The sequence below is a fragment of the Larus michahellis genome, chromosome 1, assembly GCF_964199755.1.
Source record: "Larus michahellis chromosome 1, bLarMic1.1, whole genome shotgun sequence".
Lineage (NCBI taxonomy): Eukaryota > Metazoa > Chordata > Aves > Charadriiformes > Laridae > Larus > Larus michahellis.
Window position 1 is genome coordinate 62812693 of NC_133896.1, and position 13218 is coordinate 62825910.

At 38.3% G+C, this 13218-nt stretch overlaps 1 protein-coding gene across 2 annotated transcripts in view; it reads right to left on the reverse strand.

Annotated features, from left to right (window-relative positions):
• The window catches only part of TRIM24 (tripartite motif containing 24), a 65323-nt gene that overhangs the window by 29096 nt on the left and 23009 nt on the right, over nucleotides 1-13218 (reverse strand). For both annotated transcript variants that reach the window (XM_074582089.1, XM_074582080.1), the window contains exons 2-3: nucleotides 10041-10159; nucleotides 1370-1517 (exon numbers count right to left, since the gene is read on the reverse strand). In XM_074582089.1, the coding sequence (XP_074438190.1) occupies nucleotides 1370-1517; nucleotides 10041-10159 (267 nt within the window). The remainder of the gene's footprint in view (nucleotides 1-1369; nucleotides 1518-10040; nucleotides 10160-13218) is intronic.

Consider the following 13218-nt stretch of genomic DNA (forward strand, 5'->3'; position numbering starts at 1 on the left):
ACTGAAGTGAAAGCCGCATTATGTATAAAAGTGTATACCAGAAATGAAAGGCGGTATTATATATAAAGTACGCAGGAACAGATATGGTGAAATGAAAATAAATACATAACACATTTATAATAAATCCTAATAATTCATAAAAATAATTTTTATATTTACAAGATAAATCACGCAAGTCCAATGGGCTTATTAGAATCAGCAGAATGTTTGTCAGCGTCCTATTATGTTTGTAATTGTCCTACAATGTCACTAAAAGACAAGACACAATGGGCATAAACTGAAATCAAAGAGGTTCTCAATGAATAAAAGTACAACCTTTTTTTACCATGAGAATAGTCAAGATTTCTCAGAGAGGCTGTACTGTACACCACGTCCGTTGTTGTTAGTTGTCAAGGCCCAAATGGATAAAGCCCTGAGCAACTTCATCTGATTTCATAGCTCACTGCTTTAAGCAGGAGGCTGGGCTAGATGATCTCCCGAGGTCCCTTCCAACCTGAATTATCACAGATCCTACTGAGGAAAAACACCCCAATTCATAACATACTTCCCTTTATTTCTAAGTCAAAACCTTTCAAACTTAAAAAAAACTCAGCTAAATCGTGAATGCTGTCACACTTTATTGCTAACAGAGGATGCTTTATTACCAGAGTGCTGAAAAAATATAATCTATTAGTGCTCCTTTTGCTGCATTATACAACAATGAAGTTCATATAAACCATTTGCTAGACCCCTGTAAAAACTAGAGGAGCCAAATGCATAACTAAGTATTTTCTGCAGCTGATCTCTGAAGTCTAGACAATAATTTGCAATCATACCAGGTGAAAGATAAGATCTATGTGTGTTTACTGGTTTAAAACACTTTGCATAAAAATCATACGAAATACCAGTCTGTAGGGTTTCTTATGACTATGCAGCATCTGACAGAAAAACCTGACAGAAAAATGGCTATCATATTTCAAGCCATGACAAAGTCTCCCTTTCAAGTACCTACGTTCTAATGCATCTAATGCTTAAAATAAACTTTGCTGTTAGCCCGAACACTTAAGAGATCCACTTAGATGGAGAGCAGCCAAAGAAACACCAGAATTGGTTCAAATGGTTGCAGCCTTCAGCAGTGAAATTGAACTAAGTGACTGGGAGGCAGGAAACTATTAAAACATATTCATTACCAACCAGAAAAAAAACAACAGTTCCGCTAATTCATATGCGCCAAAGGGTTATATAATAACGAATCTGTCCTTTTACATGTACTAGGATTGTGGAATACATTTTTTTGAAATTTATCACTTTAAAAAGAAATGTGGTGGTCTAATACAGTTTTCCAATGCAGACCCGCATTCTTTGTGAAATTATAAATCAAGTGCCTTACCTGGAGATACTTCCTCTTTCTGTCTTACTGTATGATCCTTTGTGAATTTAACCCTCTGGTGAGCTCTGATGCAGGTCTTGCACAACCATTCTACACACTCCACACAAAACCCATTAGCTTCTGCATTGTCTTCACAGCTTGTGCAGACCTGACATGAGGAAGAAAAGGTAGCTGTTAAAATAAATACAGAATATGCACACAAGATTTTGTTCATATTCAATCAGTGCACTTTTACAGTTTTCCAAAAACTGTGAAATGAGAATGGAAAACTGCCTGAGGTACAGGAACGCTATAAATGACTGCATAAAAGTAATTGAACGTGACTATTCAAAGAAAGTAGCCATTTTATCAGTGTTACTCTAAAACCTTCACCTGACATAATAAAAGTCAAACCATTACTCTCTGCCTGATACTGCACGCTTAGAAACCATATAATGTTTACTATATTAAACACGCTCTTGTGAAATATTTACTAAATATAGAACACGATCAGCACTGCTCTGATTTTAGAAGCCTCCCTCAGTTCACACAGAAACTTTAATTTTAGTTTCTGTTCACCAGCTTAGAGTTTCAGGAAGCACACGCAGTATTGAACAGCAGGGTTTTCTCCAGAATCTCTGCATCACCACGTAAGACAGCATTCCAGTTCAGCTTATCAGTAAAGCTAACCTAGAACAGGTTTGCAAACAAAGCATAGTAATTTTCCAACTCTGGCCTGTTAATTCCTGGGGCTTTTTGTACTGTACCCAAGAGATCTAGAAAAAAAATTTAATTACAGAAAATAAATCTGGTAGCAGACCAAAACCCCTCTGCACAGAGTCAATAGACACACACATGAAAAAATTCCTACACATGCATAATTTGAACAACAGGTTGAAAAATATGAATGATGGGACCTGGACAGGCTTGAAAGGTGGGCCTGTGCGAACCTCCTGAAGTTCCCAAAAGGCCAAGTGCAAGGTCCTGCATGTGGGTTGAGGCAATCCCAAGCACAAATACAGGCTGGGTGGAGAAATGATTGAGAGCAGCCCTGAGGAGAAGGACTTGGGGACGTTGGTTGCTGAGAAGAACAACATGAGCCGGCAATGTGCACTCACAGCCCAGAAAGCCAACCACATCCTGGCCTGCACCAAAAGAAGCCTGGCCAGCAGGTCGAGGGAGGTGATTTGGCCCCTCTACTGTGCTCTGGTGAGACCCCATCTTGAGTTCTGTATCCAGCTCTGGGGCCCCCAATGTAAGAAGGACATGGACCTGTTGGAGCAGGTCCAGAGGAGAGCCACAAAGATGATCAGAGGGCTGAAGCCCCTCACCTATGAGGTCAGGCTGAGAAAGTTGGGGTTGTTCAGCCTGAGACCAGGGAGACCCTATAGCAGCCTTCCAGTACCTAAAGGGGGCCTACAGGAAAGATGGTGAGGCGTAACAGTTTTAAACTGAAAGAGGGTAGATTTAAATTGGATATTAGGAAGAAATTCTTTACTGTGAGGGTGGTGAGACACTGGAACAGGTTGCCCAGAGAAGTTGTGGATGCCACATCCCTGGAAGTGTTCAAGGCCAGGCTGGAAGGGGCTCTGAGCAACCTGGTCTAGTGGAAGGTGTCCCTGCCCATGGCAGGGGGGTTGGAACTCGACGGTCTTTAAGGTCCCTTCCAACCTGAACCATTCTGTGATTCTCTGAACATCACCACTTCACACGTTCAAGACATTACTTCATTTTTAACTCCTCCTTTACAATACCTCTGTAGTCATACCTTCTAGGGGGTTTTGGTGGTAAAAACAGCCAACATACTTATGCTGATGATACTTGTTTAGGTAACTACCATCCATTTCTATCAATGTTTAGTGCTGCTGCAAACCAGAGCCTCAAGATGTCTGAAGATTACTATATCCTACAGATCACAGTGGCAGAATTCTGCTAGCAGGAGCAACAAGGAGAAAAATTTAGATTTTATTTCAGTTTTCACAGTTTGATTTAAAAAAAAAATAAAATCCAACTTCTGCACCCACACAAGATAAATATAGATTAAGTTAAAAAGGAAGCAAATACTTATATTCTATGCAGATAGATAATACATATGTAGAACTATGTCCCAGTTTCCCCTTCAAGAAAAAGAGGAAAATTAGCACAAAACTTGCCTTAGGCCACAAAGCAAGTTACTGACAGAACTCGAATTTGAACATAGGAGTTCCAGATTCCCAATGCTGTGCTTATTCTTCTGGATCATGTTGCCTCTCAAAGCAAATATCTTCTGAGAAATGAAGTTACAACGCAAGGGTCATTGACCCCTCTTGTTGTCACTTGGAGTTTGAAGCAGTTCCTTTTCATTAAAGGTGACCTGCAAAGGAGAAAAAATTGGGCTTGTGCCCCTTTTTCTGTTTCTTTACAAAATGGAGGCCTGAAAGTTTTATTTTTAAATATCTTCTTAATTTTTCTTTTTATCTTCTGCTTGGTTTTTCTTTTTCTTCCCTCTCTTCTCTTAAAAATAAAAATTCTAGTCCTATCCAGACTAGTTGACTAGGCAGAAATACTGAAGTCAGGACATCATAAAAAAATGAAGAAAATGGAAGTAAAACAATTAAAGGAAGTGAACTGGAATCACGAAATTAAAAATTTTTACTTGTTCTTAACCCTTAATTTCAATGACATTAAAAAAAAAGTATTCTTAAGGAGTCAGCACAACTTCTTGAAAAAGAAATTTAGAACAAGCAAGTATCACAGAGGCACTACTTCAATGTTACATTTTCTGTGGCAGAAACTCCCATGAAAGAAATTCCCTCCCCTCTCCTTTGCCAGTCGTCTCCTCATCAGATGTACCAACACAACCCTCTGCAAGATTGTGGTGTAAAACCGGATTGATTACATCATTGTAGCCCAAGGGTCAGTTACATCAGCACTGCTGACTGGGCAGTGAACTACTGCGGGATGAGAAAAAAGTTTTAAAACCAGTCTTCTTGCCAGAGATGTACCCTTGTGCTATGCCCCCGGATACCCGGAGGTGTTTTTCCAAGTTAGAGTGGAGAATGAAAGATTGGATATTTGTTTTTCTAGTGTAAAAAACCCAACAGTGAACAAAATAAGCAAAGGAAAAAACAGCAAAAGTCTTTCAGGCATTCGGGGGGGGGGGGGGAGGGAGGGGAGGGAAGAAAAAAAAGGCAGGAACCCAATTTGAAAAATAAAAAGAATAAAAATAAAAAAAAATCAGCACCCCAGAACCACCACCCCAGCCTTTCCAGGTCACCTTCAGCAAACTTAGGCAGATAAACTTGCTATGTGCCAGGGCATTTCAGTAAGTTCAAAGGATTTATGAAGTTATTAATTCCCCCTAGATTCCAAGATCTTTGTCTATTTTCTTTTTTCAATACGGTTTAGGTTTGAGGGTTTTTTCCAACTGGTTTGACCTGCTATAGTTGGAATGAGATGAAGATTATGATTCAATAACCAATAATCAGGTGCTGACAAGTAAACTGAAACTCTTCTTTTGTAGTCCCAAAAATATATATTCCAACTTTATACTCTTCAAGTCACCAAGTGGAATAGAAACAGATTTCTAAAATTTTTCATAGACATCATAACTCATGCTGTCAAAATAGCTATGCCTTCTAGGTAGAAACTAGATTTGCTTCTACCCACCTTCTCACTTGAAATACGCATTTTCAGATACAGTTTGGATTCTGATAGAACTCCCAGTTATTAGAATAAGTCATATAGCTAAAGTACACAAAAGTACAATTACTGCAAATATTTGCTATACTCTTACAAAACTGAAAACTTATTTCACTCTTATTTTTGTGACTCATACAAGTGGTGCTTCAGTGATTTCAAAGAAAGTTCTCCCTAGTTAACCTGTAAGTCTTTATTCTGGTTTAGACAGATATTTATTTTTAATTGAGTTTCCCTTGTAATTATATTTAATTCAGTCACTGGTTTTAGATTTATAACCCCGGGAAGTGTTCATTCAGCCTTCATTCAGATTTAATGAAAGCTGAAATTACTCAGCATGTTTCAGGTAAGTCTTATTTTTCTGTTGTAAAGCTTGTATATTTACTTAAAAACAGATTTACATGCAAGAGTCGAGGTAACAGAGCTGTCTTCCCAGCTACTGTAGTAACTAACTACTCTTCCAATTAAATATACTTTGAGTATTAAAGAGATTAAGTAAGTGATCAAAGGTTTACGAGTTTCAAAGGAAGATAGCAAAGCAGTCCAGAGGAATATTCAGTTAACTGATGTTCCAAACTTCATCAGTGTAAATTAGATGCAATGGTTTCTGCTATTGCATCCAAAAAACATCGATCTCTTGGCACATACAAAAATCACCAAAGACAGCACCTGTCTTTTGTGACATTCTTGCCTATATGTAACTCTAAATATGAATCATATGCTGATACCTCAAAATGCATAAACCCTCATCAAGCACACCCTCCTTTCCCCAACATCCCATCAACAGCTACCTCTCTTCATATTGTGACTCTTCTTGAGTCTGTTACCCACTGCCCTAAACTAGTGGCTTTCAAAGATGTTTTTAGCCAGGGCCACAGCTTTGATAAGCTATTTAGCATACTAGTTCTTCTTTGGAAGAATACATAGTGGCTACTCTGGCACCATACAAAACTAGATAAACTTTTTGTTCTAAATTGTCCTTCTTAATCGCCCTATTATGCCAGTTGAACTTGATATCTTTGTATGCAGATCTAGTATCAGATCTAAACTTGTACCTTGTTTTGTTTCTACATTCCCAATATCTCATGTAAAGTCCAACTGTTCTTCATTCCTATCACAACATTTAAAACTCTCAGGTCAGTAACTGGTAAAGATACAGGAAGTGTTCTTCGTATCAAAAATATTTTTACATATGTCTTCTTTTGGACACTGAAGTATTAGAATTAGGACCTAGACTAAAATGCACTACAGGCTCAATATGTTGCAGCAACATCAATGTTATCACTATGATCTTCTGCATCAATATCACACTTCTCATTTTTGTTTTCATGGCTTTGCACGTGCATTTTCTTCTGAAATTTTCTGTGCTTGTCTACCCTTCAGTCTTATTCAAATTTAGCATTTGCTTTAGTAACATCTCTTGAGTTTGATGCTTGTTTCCGCTTACTCTTATAAATAGAGTATAATTAATTTTTATTTTCAAACTTCTCTTCAGTATCCAATAATTTTGCCAAGTCTTTCAATAAATCATAATGTGAAAAAAAAATTATAAAGGATTGCTCTTTCAAAGTATTTATGTCCTACATGCCCACAACCTACAATGATTACTTTCAGGAAGATCACAACTGCATTTCCCGTTAGTCTCTTTTCTTCTGGAAACCTTCCTATGCTAATAGCCAGCACAAAATCCTTAATGTTCTCTTCAGTGCTAGCCAGGAAAGCCCTTGTGGAACATATACTAGGGAGTTTTACACTTTCTTTATGCTTACTTCTTTTGCTTCTCAAGTTTTCAGTAGTAATTGCTAGTAACAGCTATGTAAGTAGAGTACTCAACTGCCAAAATCAGGCTCAGATAAGGTAAACATGACTTTAGGTAAATGGCTGGCACTTTAATGAGTTCCAGTTATTTTTCTCATCATGACATGCCATTCACTCCTACAGTTTTGATTCAACATGCTGAAAACTATTTTAGTATTATTACCATTTTAAATCTGAAACAACCAAGCACTGCATTTGAAAAGGTTTTTTTGCAGTCTCTCGTGAACTGAAATAAACCAGTCCTTCCTGACAACAGACATATACAGGCTAGTCATAGATATGGGCCAGCGGTTCTAAGCCACAACATCATTTGCACAGAACCCATGGCTTGCCTCTAATTCTAATTTCTTAAACATCCTGCTGAAGCTGCCAAACTATGAAAGCCAAACTAACCATCTCAGTAGAAAAATTCTATAAAATAGCCAAAGTTTTTGACAGAGTTTGATGACCTCTGAGCCAGTATTTCCTGCAAGTCTCAGCATCTTTTCTACTTTAATTCCTCTGATCTGTTGCCTATGTTGCTACTGGCAATTTTTCCTTCTTTTCTCTTTGCTCCTTCAAAGGCAAAACAAGACAGGCCGATTAGAAGGATGTATCATCCTTAAACCTCGTAATATTCCCCAACAGGACACTGATCTGTTTAACTATTATTGAGTTAACTTTGCTGTTCCACAACACACAGCTTTATAGAATGGTGTAGCTTCTTTTATGGTTCCAATGTCAGAGTACAAAGGAATGTCCAAAAAGCTTCATTATCATACCAAAATGAATCTATTCAAACAAAAGAGAACGGCACATCATTCAACAGGTAAGGTACACACACTCACTTAGTCATCTAACAAAACATCTAGCTCCATTTAAAAAAAAAAAAGTCAGCAGAAAAGCACATGAATGCACTACTCTGCTGGTTTAGCAGAGTCTGATGGTTTGCCTTCAACTGCTGCAGAAAGTATGCTGAGTTCAGGCAGGGAACTTAGCTGAAGAACAGCCATGCTGACTGAACTGCAAGCCTCCTGGTTTTTGTTAGGAAGACGAAGAAACAAGTACAGAATGGAAGAGTAGGACAGATATCTGAGAAGGGAACTTAAGGAAACACAAACGCTGTGAAGAACCTCCCTGAAATCTGCTCGCACCACTCAACAATGGATGATTCCAAACCAGCTGCTGAATTATGTGGAATTTCTCTATATCTCTCTCCAGCAGATCAAGAACAGAAAGTAAACAAAAAAGACATCTCCCTCAGTTCCAAGGAAGTGCCTGACTTATCCTGACATCACTGAGTTTGGTGGATACGCCAACTTTTTATACCCTGTGACCCATCGAAGTGCACTCAATTTCACATGATTATGACCAACCTCAAGAATATAAAAAACCCTTCTTGAATTTTCAATTCCTTATCCAAGTCTTAAAGGCCTCGATTCCTCACTTAACTTTCACAGACAGCAGAAAAAAAAATCCGGGGGTGCGTGTGTAAAGACTTTGTCACTAAACCCAGGAAAAATAATTCTACTTCTATCACCACTCCCCAAAGAAATATTTAGAGGACTTGTTATATAACTAAGCTGAGGTTATGGCACAGGTCCAAAAAAAAAAATCCAGGAGTGCTTCTACGTAACAAAGTTATTTGTTATCTTGCTTCTCTTCCTAATTTTAAAGTCACTAAAAAAATTATGATCAAATTTTCAGTGCAACGGGGACTATTCATTTTCTCTATCTTACTGGTACAGTACTGAAAGACTCAATCTAACAACCATCCCTAAAACTCAGATGTTTCCCTGCAACACCCGGGGATGGGGGGGGAACTAAACAAACCCAAAAAAAACCCCACACAAATACAAAAAACCCCAGACTTCAAGCTGTCCTAGTTTAAGAGAACACTGCTCATACTTCCAGAGACTCCCAACTAAATTTCAGTTTCTGGTAAGGTCTCTCATTTCTCAGAAATCCAGTTGCAAAATTCCTTATAAGCTGAACACAGTTTAATGGTTTTTGAGACATAAGTTATATCCTCTTTCTCAGAGATGATGATAACATTTATGCCTTTATAGTCAGTGAGCTGATACCACAAACCTGACTGGGTACTTTCATCTGCTCCTGAGAGAGGTACCCATTCATGTATGTAAGCACAAATTTCAGCTAAGCTTTGAAACAAGCAGACCACACAATAAAGGACCTCCAAGAAGCTGCCCCCAAAACAAATGGATTGAGAGTCAATACAGGTCCCTAAAACAGTAAAGCAAAAAAGAGGCATTTTCAAAATAAAAGGAGACCACCATCCAAATGTTAGGGGATGAGGTAAAACACAAGCTACGTTGACATAGTAACCTTTTTGTACTGTTATTATGAAGAGTGCAGCAATGTATAAAGAGGCTGAATTATTTACAATAAGTTCCTGGAGTTTAATAAAAGACTTAATGAATAAAGAGATTCTTGAGATACTCTCTTACTAGCTAAAAATGAAGATGCGCAATATTTTGATACCAGGGATTGCTAAACTGTGGTCCTACACAGATGTCATTATTCATTTGGTATTACTTCCACACTGGTACTTTCATCCTGAAAAAACATCATGAGGATTAAAAAAACCAGTATTGCTATTTTTCCAGATAAGCAGGTTTTGGTTTTATGAGATGTCTATTATTTGATTGCAAAAGGAAGAATGGGCAGCCTACATATGAAAAAAAAACCAAACCAAACAAGAAACCCCTACAAGATATCATTTTCCCCAATTAAAAGTTTGAGCCTCTTGCTTGGTAACTGCACTGCAGCTATTTAGTGCCATGTTCTGTCGGTGCTGAGATAAGAGAAGTCAATTTAGCCAGAGGATTCCATTTTACATTAAGATCTCTTGACGTAGTGCTGTTTGGGTCTGTGCTTCAGAGAGTGCTTCGAGTGCCCTGTCCAAAGCACAGAAATTCCCATTCTCACACCTATTCCTTAATTTTATCTTTTGCTATCCCAATGAAATTTTAAATCAACAATTAAAAATAATTCAGAATAAGACAACCACCTTCTTCATGTGCATTTTCATCGATTTTAACTGATTTTCTAGAGTAGATACCCTATAACTAAGTGATGACTAAGTACTTGAAGTCTTTTTCTGCATGCGAACAGCAAAAAGGCCACACACCAAGAAGCCAAGGATATGCATACACATCCAAAAGGTGTTAACTTGATTACATGTTAATGCACTTACCTGATTTGATTTCTCTACTGTGCTACTGGGAACCTCTGTGGTATCCTTCACAAAAAAGTTATCTATGATGTGTCTCTCTGCACATTCCTGACCACAAATTGGACAGCGGATAACACCGACTGGGGGAAAAAAAAAAATTTTGATTATGCTTGCACAGCTTAAGGTATATCAGACAACTTCAAAGACAGCTTGTAAGGATAAATACTTTGAAAGGATGTTTTGATACTTTCCTGTCAATAAGGTGCGAGTAAAAGGAAGCTAATCCTTATTTATCGCTGAAGTAACCTTTACCTGTTATTCCCTGATGGCGCATTCTTCCAATCAAGGTCAAGCACCTTTTTATCTCAACCCTATAAAGAATTTGCCTTAATCTTATAGAAAATGAATTCCTTTTCTCTAAAAGGAATGTATTCCCATTGACAATTTGTTGTTATAGAATGGATTCAAATAAACATTTATTAGTGTGGAGTGTTAATTAGTGACATTGAGTGCTATTACGTACTCCCACATACACATCAGCAGTGTGACATGACTGACTTCCAACTGTGTAATACAAGAAACTGAAATGTAATAAATACAAAATTAATGAAGCAAGTTGTATAGAGGAAGAAGAGATCTGTTTTAATATTGTGACTACCTTCACCCTAAGCAAGGGAAAGCAAGCAAGCAAGCAAGACATAGGAAAAAATAAGCAAGGTCCTCTCCCTCGTCTCCTCTGCAAGACACGCTGTGGAAACATTCTAAGACAATAACATACTTGGACTCCAGGTTGAAAAAAGAGCTGAGAACCAATAACTCAAAGGATTAAACAATTAATAGTTTTCTCAAGAGAATAAAAAGGACAAAGTCAAGTTCAAAACTTGGGGTTCAACAGTGAGTAGACCAGACTGAAATGGAAAAGATGTATATAAACATTTTACAGTAGACAACTTTCCTAGCTGCAGAAAACGGAATGTCTTCTTAGCACTGAGGCTTGTTTATCATCCAAGAAAAATCTCTAAAATGCTAGGCATTAACATCTTACTTTAAGAAAATTATCAGTTATTACCACCAAAAAAAGAAAATTATTGTAACTAAGTTAAGTTGAAATAACCACTTAGGATGTGGAAATCATCATGCAAAGCCTACAGTAGAATAGTCCTGTGAGTCCACACTGGGAGAGATTCTAGACCTACAGCTGCCATTTGAGAGGAGGCAGGATTTTAGGGCCTTAAAGAAGATCAGAGGCGCCATTTGACCCAACAAATTTAACACCAGTATATTTCAGCACTTGCATATTTAACTAAACCTGCATAGGCTCATTTCTGTTCCTGTTTCACTTTTACAATAAAATGTAGAAGTGCGGAAACTATTAAATATTTCACTTTCTGCAGAAGAACTTAATTCCTTACTCTAAGTGCTTCATACAAGATTTAGGTAACTTTTTCTTATTGTTCTTGCAATACACACTAGAGATTTAACTGGCCAACCTACTATAAAGCAGTTCTCTAATAAAAGTCCACCCGTTTTACTAAATTAGCTCTTCATTCTGGAAATTCAGCCAGCAGTTTTCCACTTGTGTGCAAGCCATTTAACACTCATCTGAAGGCTACGATGTTAAGCCTGGTTTTATTATAATTGCCATTTTGCCAGTCTGCATTTCAGTACATATTTGCACAGGTTCTTTTTATATACAAATTCTATATTTTGGCTAAAACTTTTGTATCATTTGTTTATATCATCATCATGAGGGATAATTAAGAAATCCGATTCTGGTATGTCAGGTAGTTAATGGAACTCCAAGTACCAAATTTCTCCTTTTATTAAGCAATACCTAAAGGAGGCTTACAGGGGTAACTGTTTCAAACTGAAGGAGGGTCGATTTAAATTGGACATCAGGAAGAAATTCTTTACTGTGAGGGTGGTGAGACACTGGAATAGGTTGCCCAGGGAGACTGTGGATGCCCCATTGCTGGAAGTGTTCAAGGCCAGGCTGGATGGGGCTTTGAGCAACCTGGTCTAGTGGGAGGTGTCCCTGCCCGGGGCAGGGGATTGGAACTAGATGATCTTTAAGGTCCTTTCCAACCTGAACCATTCTATGATACTATGATTCTATGAAATAAATTTACCACAGTCAAGAATGAACAAATCTCCTAATACTCAAGCTGCATGCTTGCTAAAAAAAAAAAGACTATTTTTTACATTTTTCAACAGTGCCGCCCTCTGTTCCCTCACTGCTCATTCCTGACCCCGACAAAACGCATTGCTTTGGGCCAGCACAAGTGGCTGAGTCAGTCTTTGCATGTGATTTGGAGCAGGGTATAAACAAAGAATGAGACTGGCAAACTGCTTCAGCCGTGGACATGCTTCTCCTGCCCTCCCAAGCTTCACCTCCAGCCCCAAACTGCTTCACTGACCCAACGCACTACTGCTTGCACTGAAGCAGCATGAGAAACGGGACGAGGATTGGAAGGGCCAACGTCGCTGCTGAAGATTAAACATGGAACCACTGTCTTTGAAACAGATCAGTTACATTAAGCTGAGTTTATAAATCAGCTTGAACTGAAAACACAAGGGGCAGGGCGTGAGTCAGGAAACGTACTAACATAAACCAAACATTTCATTTGCATTTTCACCAACAGAATACTGCCAACTACCTGTTCAAGAGATCACTTAGAAATTCCAGACTGAGATGGGAGAGAGAGAAAAGGAAAAGTGCCCAATCCTCTCAAAACTTTGAGAATTCCTTATGCTGTCCAGCTCAAAGTCAAGGTTTTCTTCTGCAACTGTGTGTGGCTGAGTTTGCTTTTGTTATAATCCTGAATTGATGACTGCTACACAAAAGAGATTTAAACCAGGTTTAGTCAACCTCAGGACCACAGATTTAAGTGAGAACACCTAGTACCGTATAACTGTTGCAGCCAGGTTACACTGTTACGCACACAGCTGGCAACACAGGCCTTTTTGGCACAAAACGTCAAACATAAATTAGCCAAACAGCATTCCTTTTAGGTCCTTATCTACTATTCTTAATATACCCAAGGCTCTTTCAGTAACGTACTGAATAATGTAAACCACGTGTCAGTCTTTTTGTCCCCACTCTCCAGATGAGAAATGGAAGGTGCAAGCAGAGTGCTCAGCACATGTTCTTTTCACGCATGTTGCGTTTGAAACAAGAGAGTCATGGCAAATTACGGTA